This window comes from Cygnus olor, chromosome 1, assembly GCF_009769625.2.
Source record: "Cygnus olor isolate bCygOlo1 chromosome 1, bCygOlo1.pri.v2, whole genome shotgun sequence".
In the NCBI taxonomy this organism is placed as follows: domain Eukaryota; kingdom Metazoa; phylum Chordata; class Aves; order Anseriformes; family Anatidae; genus Cygnus; species Cygnus olor.
The window spans coordinates 38,251,701-38,265,653 of NC_049169.1; the positions used below are offsets into that span (position 1 = coordinate 38,251,701).

At 41.2% G+C, this 13,953-nt stretch overlaps 1 protein-coding gene across 1 annotated transcript; it reads left to right on the plus strand.

Annotated features, from left to right (window-relative positions):
* The first annotated feature begins 264 nt into the window (after positions 1-264).
* Positions 265-13,311, plus strand: CCT2 (chaperonin containing TCP1 subunit 2). The gene is made up of 16 exons (XM_040553144.1): positions 265-425; positions 1,298-1,372; positions 2,030-2,095; positions 2,194-2,305; positions 3,254-3,330; positions 4,153-4,265; positions 5,463-5,665; positions 5,860-5,960; positions 6,045-6,172; positions 7,516-7,619; positions 9,396-9,515; positions 10,143-10,271; positions 10,360-10,463; positions 11,360-11,459; positions 12,247-12,388; positions 13,033-13,311. Exons 1-16 carry the CDS (start codon positions 423-425, stop codon positions 13,061-13,063), a joined length of 1,608 nt encoding a protein of 535 aa, XP_040409078.1. The 5' UTR covers positions 265-422; the 3' UTR covers positions 13,064-13,311.
* Positions 13,312-13,953: the final 642 nt, after the last annotated feature.

Sequence of the window (13,953 nt, forward strand, 5' to 3'; positions counted from 1 at the left end):
ACGCTCAAAGGACACCAGAAGCTGAATTTAAAGTTTTTGGTACTTAATTTAATTTGAATTTGAAGTATTTACCCTGTTCAAGAGCTGACCTCCAGGAACTCGACGACATTTTTTAAACTGGGGCGACCACAAACTGCTTTGGGGCAGGGTCAAGTTTGCCTAGAAAAACGTTTTTATAGAAATACAACTGAAATGCGAACGGAAGCCGCGGCTCTTGGCAGGCAGGTTTGCAAGGCGCAGCGAGAGAGACCCGGCGCTAATTACAAACGGTTAATGAGCGCCCCTGCCCTGCTGAGGCGCGGACTACATCTCCCGGCGTGCCACACGGCGCCTTCCCGGGACGCCATTTCCTCCGGGCGGCCGGGGCGCGGCGGGGCTGTGCGGCGTGGTGCGATCGCTCTGCGGCGGGGACCGGCGGCGCCATGGTGAGCGGCGGCTGCGGGGACGGGGCCCGGGGCCCGGGGGCGGCCGGGCGGGGAGGGAACGGCGGGGAGGGAACGGCGGGGGCGGCCTCGTGCCCTGCCCGCGCCGCGGGGGGAGCGGGGGCGGCGCCGCCGCCGCCTCGGGCATGGAAGGTTCCAGAGCGCGGCCGTTGAGGGGGCGGCTCCTGGCAGGGGGCTGCCCGGGGGGGGCTGTGGGGGTGTTCGGAGCCCGCCGGGTGCCGTCCTGCGCAGGGTGGTCAGGGGGAGCCTGGATGGTCTGCGGAGGGCCCTGCCAGCCTCAGCCATCCTGCGGCTCTGTGAAAAACCACGGGGGGCTGGTCCCGGCTCGTTCAGGGCCTTGGGTTCCTTGCGAATGCCAGTCTGTGCTCTGAAACCACGTGTTTGTGCCTCCTATAATGTGATTTGCAAGGAAACGCCTAAAAAAAAAAAAAAAAAAAGGCCTAACGCAAATATTCAAGTACTGAAATCCTAAATCCTCGTTGTGCTCAGTAACCAGATTTATCGGGTTCCACTGGCCATCAGCACAGACACCGCCACAAAGTAAGGTGCTCACCACGGTCTGTCAGGCCTGGAGATGTAATTACCAGACAACACGGCGCACAGTCATGCGGAAGATTACAGTCTACCTTACAATCTCTCCGTTACATGAACACTTTTTTAAGAAAAAGTCAAGCTCTGTTTGCCTCAGATAGATTTTCCAGAACTGTTCACCTTGAATACAGTTTCTATCAAAACCAAATGGGGTATGAAAATAAATCATTTCAGTAATACAGACATTGTTTGGGTTGTTAGTGCCAAATTTTTGCTTTTAAAATGAAGTGATCTATTAAAGAAGTATTCTGATGCTGTTTTAGGCATCCATTTCCCTTGCACCCGTGAACATTTTCAAGGCAGGTGCTGATGAAGAAAAAGCAGAAACAGCTCGGCTGGTGAGTTTACTCTCTAAGAAATTGGTGATGCCCTGGGCAATTAAATTTTGTGTGCTCTTTTGTTAAATGTTTTTCTGTTAAGTGTACTTTCAGTTCATATTGATGTAGAGCTTCCTTTGTCTCGTAGTGTTTTGTCTTGTTGCATGTCTCTGAACAGAAGATAGGAAAATGTTCTGTCTATACAGACAGAGTAGCCGTATCTCAGCTCAGAAGGTTCATATTTGTTGGAAGGCTTTTCGTTTAGCCGTGAGACATGGTTTTATGGTTACTGTGAAAATTAAGTGTATTTGAGCTGATTACTAAAATACAGCACTCCAGAAACTTGGAATCAGACTCTTGGAGTGTGGCTGTGGAAGGGCTGGGTTAAGATCCCACATCTTTACTGTGTGGGTGCCTGAGCATGGCGCAGGTTGCCCAGAGAGGCTGTGGGGTCTCCTCCGTGGTGATCTTCAAAAGCCGCCTGGACGTGGCCCTGGGCAGCCTGCCCTGCGTGGCCCTGCTTGGGCAGGGGTTGGACAGGTGGGCTCCAGAGAGCCCTGCTAGCCTCACCCACTCTGGGATTCTGTGATTCCCCTTTGGAAGATACGGCCCAGCATTTACTACTTATCTTAAAGTAGAAATGAATCATTTTCTAATGTATATTTGCTTTCATTTCAGTCATCCTTTGTTGGTGCAATTGCTATTGGTGACCTAGTCAAGAGTACTCTGGGGCCTAAAGGCATGGTAAGATAGCTGCAAGTTCTCAGTGGTCATACCTGTTAATTTAATTTTAATAGTTATAGTACGTTTTCAAACACTGTTCTGTATCTTGCATCATGTAGGACAAGATTCTGCTAAGTACTGGGAGAGATAGCACGGTGACAGTGACCAATGATGGTGCAACCATCCTGAAAGCTATTGGAGTTGACAACCCAGCTGCCAAGGTCTTGGTTGGTGAGTTTTTAACAGCTTGTCATTGTTGTACTTGGAGTTTCTTCATTTGCAGCTTTATTGTGTAGTTCTTACTTATTTGTAGAAGAGTATTCTTCACATAGCGTGCAAAATTGAGGGGAAGGTTAGAAAAAGTCCTGAAATAAGGAGACCAAGGTGTTGCAAGAGTTGTGGAACTCTGCGAAAAATAAATTTGAGGTATATGCTGCTCTCGCAAAACTATTCTGATGTCTCCTTATCTACCCTCAACCCTTGCTTGTCCCTGGAGTCAAAAGGGATGAAAGACAGCTGTGGCTGTCTGTCTTGAGAATCACAGAACAGTTTGGGCTGGAGGGGACCGTAAAGCCCACCCAGCTCCACCCCCCTGCCATGGGCAGGGACACCTCCCACCAGACCAGGTTGCCCAGGGCCCCATCCAGCCTGGCCTTGAACACCTCCAGGGATGGGGCATCCACAGCTTCTCCAGGCAGCCTGTGCCAGGGCCTCACCACCTTCTGAGTAAAGATTTTCTTCCTTATATCTAATCTAAACCTACCCTCTTTTAGTTCAAAGCCCTTCCCCCTTGTCCTACCCGTACACCCCCTGACAAAGAGTCCCTCCCCAGCTTTCTTACAGGCTCTCTTTAGGTACTGGAAGGCCTCTGTAAGGTCTCCCCGGAGCCTTCCCTTTTCCAGTCCTCAGGCATGGGGAGAGAGGGGGATAGCTCTTGTCCATTGACAGGCTGGTACTGGTGTCTGTTGTAAATGAAGATAAGGAATTTCATGGATGCTGAATCTGATTTCATCTCAGGTTTTTCTGTGACTTAATAGTTTGACAACCTCTTTATCAAGGAGTAAGTTTTATTTTTTTTTTGTTCCTTAAACTAATGTGAGATAAAAACACTTGTACTTTATAGCAGTTATAGCATGGAACTTTGAATCAAAACATTAATACAATGACTTCCTCTTTTAGATATGTCAAAGGTTCAAGATGATGAAGTTGGTGATGGAACTACATCTGTCACAGTGTTGGCAGCTGAATTACTGAGGGTGATGTATTAAATTTTTTCAAATGTTTTTATATTTGACAGTGTAGTCCTGTGACTACACTATCATGAAACGTGGAAGTGTTGTTCTGTCACAGGTCATTTTCTGGATTTTGCACTAAGCAGGATATAGCACTGCTTAATTGTGAGGTTCAGTCCTTTTCCACAACGTTAAGGGAAAAAAAGGCATGTTAAATTCTGCTGTTGTGTGCACAAGACTTGAATTCATAATGTTCCTTTAAACACCGCATACCGAAGACTGCCAAACTCTAAATTGGAAATTACTATGAAAGAGAGATGTCAGAAGTGAGGAACTCAGCAAAGCTGTGCCAGTGAATTTAATGATCAGAGTTCCTGGATCTGAGATCAAGAAATCTGAGAAATTATCCCATCAGCTTACCAAGTTCCTCACAAAACTTTTGAAGAAAAAGAAATTTGAAGATCTTTTGTTTGTTTTGTTTGTTTCCCCACAACTACGCCTTAACTTGCAGTTGTAAGTGAACAGGAAACTGATCTCAAACATGAAGTGAGAATTCACTTTAAGTATGTGTCTGGTTACTGTTCATATTGGAGCTAAGATTTTTTTATTAATCAATATTTCTAGAAGGTATTCCAAAGGCAGATCCAGTTTGCCTAGACTGGAGGGGGAAAAAAAGTGCCAGTATGGTGGCTAGAATAATCTCCCTTTCTTAGGTCTTCACTTTAATTTGATTGTTACAGCTCTTGTGCTTTTGGTGGCATTCAGAATTTTCAGATTGCTTGCAAGTGCCTTTCCTATTTAATGTGAATGTGCTGTGGAAGAAAGCTAATTATTTATTTTAAATAGGAGGCAGAATTGCTGATTTCTAGGAAGATTCATCCTCAGACCATCATTGCAGGTTGGAGAGCAGCCACAAAAGCTTCAAGAGAGGCACTTCTGAAAGCAGCTGTGGATCATGGGTTAGTAACGTACATTGGCAGTAACTCTTTATAAACCATACGAGATTAAAACTCACTGGAGAGAATTATGTAGCATTGGAAAATTCTTTGCGGTCTTTTAAGCTGAATATATGAATTTAACAGTTACTGAACAGAAGACTACTTTTGAGTTAGATGAAGTACAGAAGCTGTATGAAATTATTTAAAATTGCTTGCAACATGCAGAATCAGAAAATAAGCAGTAATTTTCTTCTTAGGACAAAAATCGGAGCTGTTATTTCTGATTTCATACTCTGATTTTAAATACGTCTATTTTCTGTGCGTGACAGCATAGACTTTTTCAAAGCTGAATGGAAAGTGTTTGTTCGTAAAACAGTTGATCTAAACTACTTTGTAGTAAAATTGCACATCACAGAGTACCAGTTCAGTAGTGTAGTGCAAATGGTAGAAGGTACTATGAAATGGTATTTTTTAAAAGCCTTAGTATGGCAGAGAAGCAGCATCAATATCTAGTTACATAACCTAGTCTCAAGAATCTGAAGAAGCAGTTCCCTGGTATCTGAACGAGTTGTGCAATTTCTCATTCTGCCGGGGAGAAGTGTAGATTAAATGTTTTTGCTATATTTCGTAGACAGAAATCTTACAGATACCATCTTGACATACCAAGTTGGTGATAGAATGCCTGTTATCGTGGTATTTGACCAGAATGGCAAAAAGTGGGTATGTCATTGTAAGACTGAATTGATTTTGTTCATTGTTGGTTGTCCTTAATTTCACAAAATACTATCTCAACAAAAATGAGATTAAAATCAGCTTCAATACTTTACCTGTGGCTTCCTCAACTTCTGTATGAGTATGGATCTTACTTCTGCTTAGTGTTTTGAGATAGGCGTATTCGTGTGCCTTTGTGTCATTTAGGAAAAATGCGGGTGTCAGAATGTCATCCCTTAAGCACATAAATATGTATGGTGTCTCGCACCCAGGAAATAAACCTCTTCTCACAAGGAACTCCTAATCTAACCGGGTTTTCAATAGAAAGTTGTTTCTTGGGACACTGGAGGAATTCTGTCATTCCTCAGAATGGAACATGGTACAAATCTGGTACAGATACACGTGGGTTAGGAGGAGCAGGGAGAGACTCTCAGTGTTAGGTGAGTGATGATAATAAAGGCTTTCAGACACAGACCTGCCCGTATAACTGTACTGGGTTTATTGCAGCGATGATGAAGCGAAGTTCCGTGAAGACTTGATGAACATTGCGGGAACGACTCTCTCATCAAAGTTACTTACTCATCATAAAGATCACTTTGTCAAGCTGGCTGTAGAAGCTGTTCTTAGGTTGAAAGGTTCTGGTAATTTGGAGGCTATCCACGTCATTAAGAAACTTGGTGGAAGTTTGGCTGATTCTTACTTAGATGAAGGTAAGTCTTTGTATATTGGCTGGAAGTGTGCTTAAGAAATGAAATTGTTAAAAGTCATACATCTCTATGCAAATTTGTTCTAGAAAAAAATTATTACTAAATTGAATAATAATATTACTAATTATTTAGCAATAATTTAAATGAACTGTTCTCCTTTTTTAATATGAAGTCTTAATCTTTTTCTTACTATACAGGGTTTTTGCTTGACAAGAAGATCGGTGTAAACCAGCCAAAAAGAATTGAAAATGCAAAGATTCTTATTGCAAATACTGGCATGGATACAGATAAGATTAAGGTATGTAACAGAACTACTGTTGTGAAACAGTATTTTCATGTATGGAATTCATTTTTTTAACTGAATTTGTTTTCTTTGGTTTAGATTTTTGGCTCTCGCGTCAGAGTGGACTCTACAGCAAAGGTAGCAGAAATAGAGCAGGCAGAGAAAGAAAAAATGAAGGAGAAAGTAGAGCGTATTCTTAAGCATGGAATAAACTGCTTTATTAACAGGTATGTTTCCTTGGAAAAGGGCTAGAATTTAGAATGCAGTCACGGAGTAGCAAGATTTTAATACTGTATACGTGTGAAGAAGGTTATCCCTAAAATTAGGTGATCTTACTCAATGCTTAATTAATTAAGTCACTTCAGTGACGCCAGAATTTTCACATTCCCTCAAGTGTGGTGCAGTGTCATCCCTCCCCTCTGCTGCTTTTTTATTTTTTTAAGGCAGAAGTGGTGTTATTTCATAAGGGATCCGTGTTTAAGTCCAGTGAACATCACAATCTAAATTACATGTTTTTGATAGCAGTGCACTTCTCTTTTAAATTGTCATGATGCAAAGCATTGATATATTTAATAATGTGAGAAGTGCTTATGCCTTTCAGTAATTCTCATTTGAGTGGTTCTGTAGTCTGCTAGGAAGCTGGCTAACCAGCACCGCATCAAAGGATAGGAATATGAGTTGCACTGTTTACAACAGTAGCAAAGATTTACACTTACGGGCTACTGCACATCTTAAAACTCCAAAATCTGTGTTAATTGTAAGAACTAGTGATGGGTTTATAAGTCTGTCTCCATCTGTGTCATGTTTCATTCATGTACGTGATGTCGTAGTGTAGGCACAGTGAGCAAGGAGATGCTTGACAGGATGCTATATGGATATGAAGTAGGAAGAATCTTCTCTGTACATAATCAGCAATGCCAACTGTCCCTTTTGAAGGTAGATTAGGAGCATCTTTTTTTGACAGACATGGTGTGTCCCAGCTTCTGCTAAATTTCTACAACACCCAGTCTCTAATTTGGAGGGGAAAAATAGTTTGGTCATTGACCCTGCTTTGGGGAGAGTGGAATACATACAAACAAAGAAGCACGTGCTCTGCTCTGTGGCCTTCTGTCTATGTATGTTACAAGACTGGCCATTTATCGTTCCCACAAAGTTGTATCCTGTTTGGATTTTGTGGTGGTAAGGAGTTAGAGAAGTTACTTTACATGTCGTAGTGCGCCCTGCTAGAACAGGCAAGTAACTGGCTAGCGGGCACTTAGGATCAAAGAACTCAGAACTTCAAGCATTGATAGTGTGTCTTCAGGGGCAGTGTATTTCAAAGCTACAATACCTTGAAATTTTTTGTAGCTTATGTTTTCCTGTCACTGCTGTTGGTTTTTTTCTGTGTGGGTGTAACTTTCTTCATGTGGCTGGTGCCTCACAAAGGGACTGTTCCGGTAGCTTGCAGAAAACTGTGTCCACGCTGCTGAGCATCAGGTGTCCTTTGTTACTCTGGTAACAAAGGTTTTAAAATCTTTTTAAAGGTTTGTTCTTCCTGCGGTGTGAGAATGTGACTTTGTTTTAATTGCAGGCAGTTGATCTACAACTACCCCGAGCAGCTCTTTGGGGCTGCTGGCGTCATGGCAATTGAGCATGCGGACTTTGCTGGTGTGGAGCGCCTGGCTCTTGTTACAGGTTTGTGGAGTACCTTAGCGGGTGCAGCTTGGAGGGTCACGTTATTTATTTGGCCTTCGGTAAATATTCATGGTTGATCACCTAGGTTTTACTTCCTTTTTACTATTAAGCTGATCTGTGAATGTGAGAAGTACTTAGCATAAGCTTTGTTTTACAGAACTTAATACAAACATATATGGAGGATTCTATGAAATTTACCGTAACTAACTTGGAAATTAAGTTGTTGATTTAACTGCTATATAACCGTTAGTATTCTTTCAGGAGCAGGTATAACTTGGTTTCTATCATCAGTGTGTTATACTTGTAAAATGTTCGTTTTGAATATGAATCCTCCCTGCACAATGATTTAAACATGTTTTATCCAGCAACTGTGAATAAAGTAACATCTTACTAAGTGGAAAGTATAGGTTAGCCAGTTAATATCTTTTTTTCATGTTTTAACAGTACTTTATGATGAAGTCCCTGCTTGATAAACTTTTGAAATGTTTGTTTTCTAGGGAAAAGATAAAAGTTAGCCATAGGAAGTGTAGGATGATAAACCAACAAATTCATTTATACTATCTTCTTATAAAGGGCTGTTGTTTGATTGTAGTAACAGAGAAGACTAAAGAGTTGTCCTCTGTTAGAATTGCGGGCCTGAGTCATCAACTTGAGGCGGACCTCAAATAACATAAGCATCTTGGACATTTTTAGTAGTGGTCAGTGTAAATGTGACTTTAGGAACTAATCAAAATGAAACACCTTCTGGAATGCTACAGATGATCCTCATTGCCTAAATTCCAGTTAAAGGTAGTTAGCAGGAACATATTAAAAAGAACTAATTATGGTAGTGATCAGTAGAATGGAGTTTGCTTTGCAGGGAGAATGGAAAAGATACTGACTAGTTCAGGCTAGCAAAACTAAAGTCGCAGTTGTGTGCGGCTGTCTGTAGGTACATTGACACCAGCAGACACTTCACTGAGAGAAACACTGCTTACGTTCTGGAACAAATTGAAAACAAATTTTGTAGGTAGAGCAAGTGGACTGTATTGGACCACAGTGGGTCAAACAGAAAGCTGAAAAAATGTGACAAGCTCGTAGTAAGGACAAACTCAACTGCAAATCTGATCTTTTCTTGTAGAGCTACAGCTAAAGCAATGCTATTAAGCTAATATGGATTAATAGAGCATCCATGGGGAATGAATACATGTAAATGGTTTTCTAATGGGAATAGCGAAGTACTAGAACAGTGTTTCATTCAAGGACATTCTGCTCTTTGTAATGTCTGTTTCGTTTATGATATGGGAGTTTATGAATGGTGCACAGCATGGCTGCCGTGACATGCTGCAAGACTCATGATTTGGGAGAGTGATGGCCAGTCATTTTCAGCTGCGTAATCAGGAAGGCAGAATTAATGCTAGCACAAGTTTCAAAACAACAAATTTTGATTTAGTAGTTCATGAACATTTAATGAGTTAAATAGTTTCAAAACTTTAAACAGATAAACAGATTTACACTGTAATACTGTCACAACAACATGTATCCTCTTATCTGGGCAGAACTCAAAAGCATTACAGCTACTGCAGTTCTTGTGACATAAAACAAAACATTGGTGGTTTAAGAACTTGTCAACATCAGTAGGAAGTTGACATGCTTTGATGTTGGAAAAATTTGGTTTATCACGATTGTTACCTTGAATTTATTTTTGTGCAATTACAATGACTTTTTTTTCCTTAGTTTAGCCCTTGCTTCAAAAGGTGTTTTCATTTTGACACTTCAATAATCTCACACTTGTAGGTGGTGAAATTGCATCAACCTTTGATCACCCTGAGCTGGTAAAACTAGGAAGTTGCAAGCTTATTGAAGAAGTCATGATTGGAGAAGATAAACTCATTCATTTCTCTGGTGTGGCAATGGGTGAGTGTTTTACCAGGAATGGCACATTGTAACATTTGTGTTAATGCTTTGCTGACCTGTTCAGTTACCAGGATGGCATAGGTAACTTGCAATAGATTCAGGTAGCCGTTTTTCAGAAAGCCTTGCTCTTCAGTGAAACACTAACCCTTCAAAGATACGTGTTCATTGTTGAAATTGTTCATTTACATAATGTTAAAATTTGCATAAACACTTGCAAGGATGGGACCCAAAATTTCTGCTTTGTGTGATTGATGAGACCTGTCATGCTTTGAGAACTTGATAGCTTGTTCTAATAAATGCAGATAGTGTAAATGTCTCAAAACTACAGCTTGGAAAAAAAAATCATTTTCTACTCAATTAAATAAGGTATCTTACAGCAGTTCACTGATAAAAGCAATGGCATAGTGTACATTGTTTCATTCTACCTGCGTCTTCCTGTGAAATGTCATCACGCTTCCTGCTTCCTCCTCCACAAACTGATCTCTTTATGTAAAACTTGACTGCAGCGATAGCAAACCTGTTACAAATGCCTTGTGATCGTCTCTTGTTGCGTCACGTTAACATTCTTGGTCTGGCTCTTGTTTTGGTTTGTTTGTTTTAAATCTTCTTGCATTTGAACCTTTTTAGGTGAAGCTTGCACCATAGTTCTGCGTGGAGCAACACAGCAGATTCTAGATGAAGCAGAGAGGTCTTTGCATGATGCTCTCTGTGTTCTTGCCCAGACCGTGAAGGACACTAGAACTGTTTATGGTGGAGGTGAGTGTTAGATTCTTTCTAATATGGCCGTAATAGACATTGTGTTACTATTCAACTCATAAAACACCTGTTTGTCTTCGTTGAATAGGTTGTTCAGAGATGCTGATGGCTAACGCCGTTGCAGAACTTGCCATCAGAACACCTGGCAAAGAATCTGTTGCAATGGAGTCCTTTGCTAAGGCTTTGCGAATGGTAAGTTTATTTAGTCAGATTGCTGGACTAATACATGTAAAATTTCAAGAGCCGATTGCTTTACTAACTTCTGATATCAGATGGTTGCTTCTCTCTCTCCAACTTTAGGTTTTCTAAAACTAAAGAAGTGAAATTTAGCAATGTGCCTTGGATGAATGATGGGGAAAAAAAGTTACTGTTTTCTATTTGAGAAAAAAGTATTGGTATTTTAATAATAGCCTTTCTATAAAAGCCCTCGATTCTATTTAGTTGTATTCATTCTCTAGTACTATCTAGAATTTTCTAGACTTGTATTGGAGGTTGTGTCTTAGCAGAAAATAGAATACCACAAGAAAAGAAGTTTATAGAATATTACTGTGCTAACAACAGACTGTCAATTTGAGGAAAACTGCCTTCCAGCTTCTCTATTTTAAATTAGGGAAAACCGTCCTTAGGAAATTAAAGACTGTAAGAAAACATTTCTCTTAAGAAAATTAAAGAGTGTCGTAAGACTTGGCATTGCCTCTTCAGGCAGCATGTGCAGTTTTTGTTATAGGACAATCTGGTGGCTAAGGCTAACCAGCAAGCTATGGTCTGAAAGTAAATCCTCCAGTTGTAGTCTGAAATGATCAACAGAAACAATTTCTTTCTGTCCATGTAAAACAAGGTGACAAATCTGCTAACGTGCTCTCCTCTGGTGTCTTACGGGGCCTTAAACAAAAGGCAATACCATCCTTAGAAGGGTAGTTTGATTGTTTTTTCTGACTTCTGTTCAATGTAACAGATCATATATCATGTTGTTGATACTTGCTCTTCTTGAAACGGAATAGTACGATAGCAATATCGAAGTGTGTGTGTGATGCGTAATAGGGATCAGTCTCTGCGTTAATGGACACCAACCTGTGTTTACCCCTTAGATCCCAACGATAATAGCTGATAACGCTGGCTATGACAGCGCAGATCTGGTTGCTCAGCTCAGGGCTGCACACAGTGAAGGGAAGACTACTTACGGACTTGGTAAGGAGTTTGATAATGCTTCTGTTACTGGGTTGCTGTTTGTGGGGGGGATTAGACTTACAAAGCTCGGTCACATCTGTTTCTCACTAATACAGTCAGCTGAAAGAACGGTGGTGATGCCACAGTGTGTGCCTACCATCTGTATTATTTTAAAGTCTGTATTACATAGTTGCACTCCTGTTGCTCTCTGAATCTTTTTGGATGAATTGTTTTCTTGGTGACAGAAGCCCCTGTGCATTGAAGTTATTTAAGAGGTACTTACATTTCTACTTGCTTGTGTTGCAGAACAGGGTGATGGATATGATGACTTGTTATGTGCAAAGCAAACAGAAATATAACCATACAATGTAACATCGCTTTATCATTCTATCAGGCTTTTCATGGTAGGGTGAATGTGTTCGTGAAGGGGATAGTTTCCACCCATAAAACCACGTGCCTTAATTGCATTGGGCCTAGTCATACGAATCTCAAAAAGAAAGGCGCGTATTTAAAAAAACAAACAAACAAAAAACATCTCAGAGAAGAGTGTTGAAGTTGATATACATAAGGAAATGGTGCTGAGAGTCCCATTGGGTATCATCTCCTTTTCCCAGTGGAGTTTTCATCATTATTTTTTGTATGTAATTGCAAGATGCTAGGCCTTGAAGTGAAATAATTTTAAAAATATTTCCTCTACTGTCAGTGTGGTTCATTTGAGGAGGTAAGCTACCACATCGTCAGCTTCTTGTAATTTCCTTTAAAATAAGCGAGGAGAAAAAAAGACTTCTTAATGTATCTCTTCTTAAAGATATGAAAGAGGGTACCATTGGAGACATGGCAGTCTTGGGAGTGACGGAAAGTTTCCAAGTCAAGAGACAAGTTTTGCTGAGTGCAGCTGAAGCAGCAGAAATGATTCTTCGTGTAGATGACATTATTAAAGCAGCACCAAGGTATGGCTACCTGTGTTGGTCAGTTACAATGGTGTAGGGTAATCTCCATCAATGGAAGAGTAACTGCAGAAAAGCCTTGTGATAAAAATATCTTATCTGAAATGAAGACAGACATCTGACGTGCTAATATTCATTTTATATGATTTTTTTTGCAGTAGTATATGACCAGGCCTTTAGAGCCATCAGCGCGCTTACAGCAGCGTGCCTGAGAACTGCCTAGTGAATCTTAAGTCACCAGCTATTCAAGTGCCACTTGCAGTACTAAACCATCTGCAAAAGTGACTGACGAAAATGTAAGGGATTTTTCTTTTGGGGAAATTTGTAGTTAACTGCAGCTGCTTCTGAAGTGGAATCTGCAGCTAGAACAAAATTGCTTTTGTTATTAAGTATGGGAAGAAATCCCACTTGTTGGCAGATTATCCTGTGTGTACCCACTACGAGGTAGTTTGCACTGTTTTGTGAATCACTTTCTTACCACGCAAAGCTGGTGTATTATCACAATAGGTAGCGCCATCTCAAAGCCTTGAGATAAAATTAGTATTGAAAGCAAAATATCAACTAAAAATTAAAAATAAAGGCAGATGGGGGGAAGCTGGTCAACCTCAGTGTTTTCTGATTGTTATGATTTTTCTTTTTCTCAACAGAAAACGTGTCCCAGACCATCGCCCATGTTAAATTTTCTCCAGTACCTGAGGATGTGTGGACCAGATCTCACCGAGCAGTTTTTTAAGTGATTTTTGTGAGGTTATGGAACGGAAGCTTGAGATGAGCAGCTCCATCAACGGCAAGAAGTAACTGCCTTCAGTTGATTTTAACTTATTTCAGTTTACATGTGTTGGGGGGAAGATTTACTTGTACAACCCCTGTTCCTTTCCAGCTTCCACCTAAAATACGCTGAAATAAATAAAATCATATTCATCAAAGTTGCGCTTGTCTTTGTGTAGAACCAAGAAGTGCAGTTTCATTAGAGAGGGAGATGCAGTTTGGGAGAGAGGGATCAGCATGCTGGGCCAAATAGTCCATGTGTTTGTCTGTCAGGTACCAGACTCGGGCTGGCTGTCTTTACAAATACGGGTTGTTACAACGGGAGGGCAGCTGGTGAGAGATGTGCCACACTGCATCACATTCCTTTTTCTCTTCTCCACTCCTTTCCCCACATGCCTGTTGTGACCCATCTCTTTATATTCCTTCCTATTCCAGTAGCTCCTGCGGTGTTAATGAGTGCAATAAAGACACAATGTCCTTTCTTAGGAACTTGGACTGTGATGAAGTCTGGTTCCTGCAGCAGTCTTCAGGTAGATTTTTGATGATTCTGAGCAGAGAGGAGTGCAGATGTCCCCATCTGAGCAGTGGGCTGTAGAGAGGTGCTCGCTGGGTGCTGTGACCCCACTGGCCCTTCCCGGTGCACTGCAGCACCTTGGTGAACAGCAGGGGCAGTCTGCCAAAGCAGGAAGGTTAATCTGAAATCAAGAAGGTATCTGTGCAAACGTTTTTCTTCCTGAAACGAAGCGAATCTGCTTATGGAAAGCTCCTCCAAACTCAACATAGACTCTCTTCTAATCACC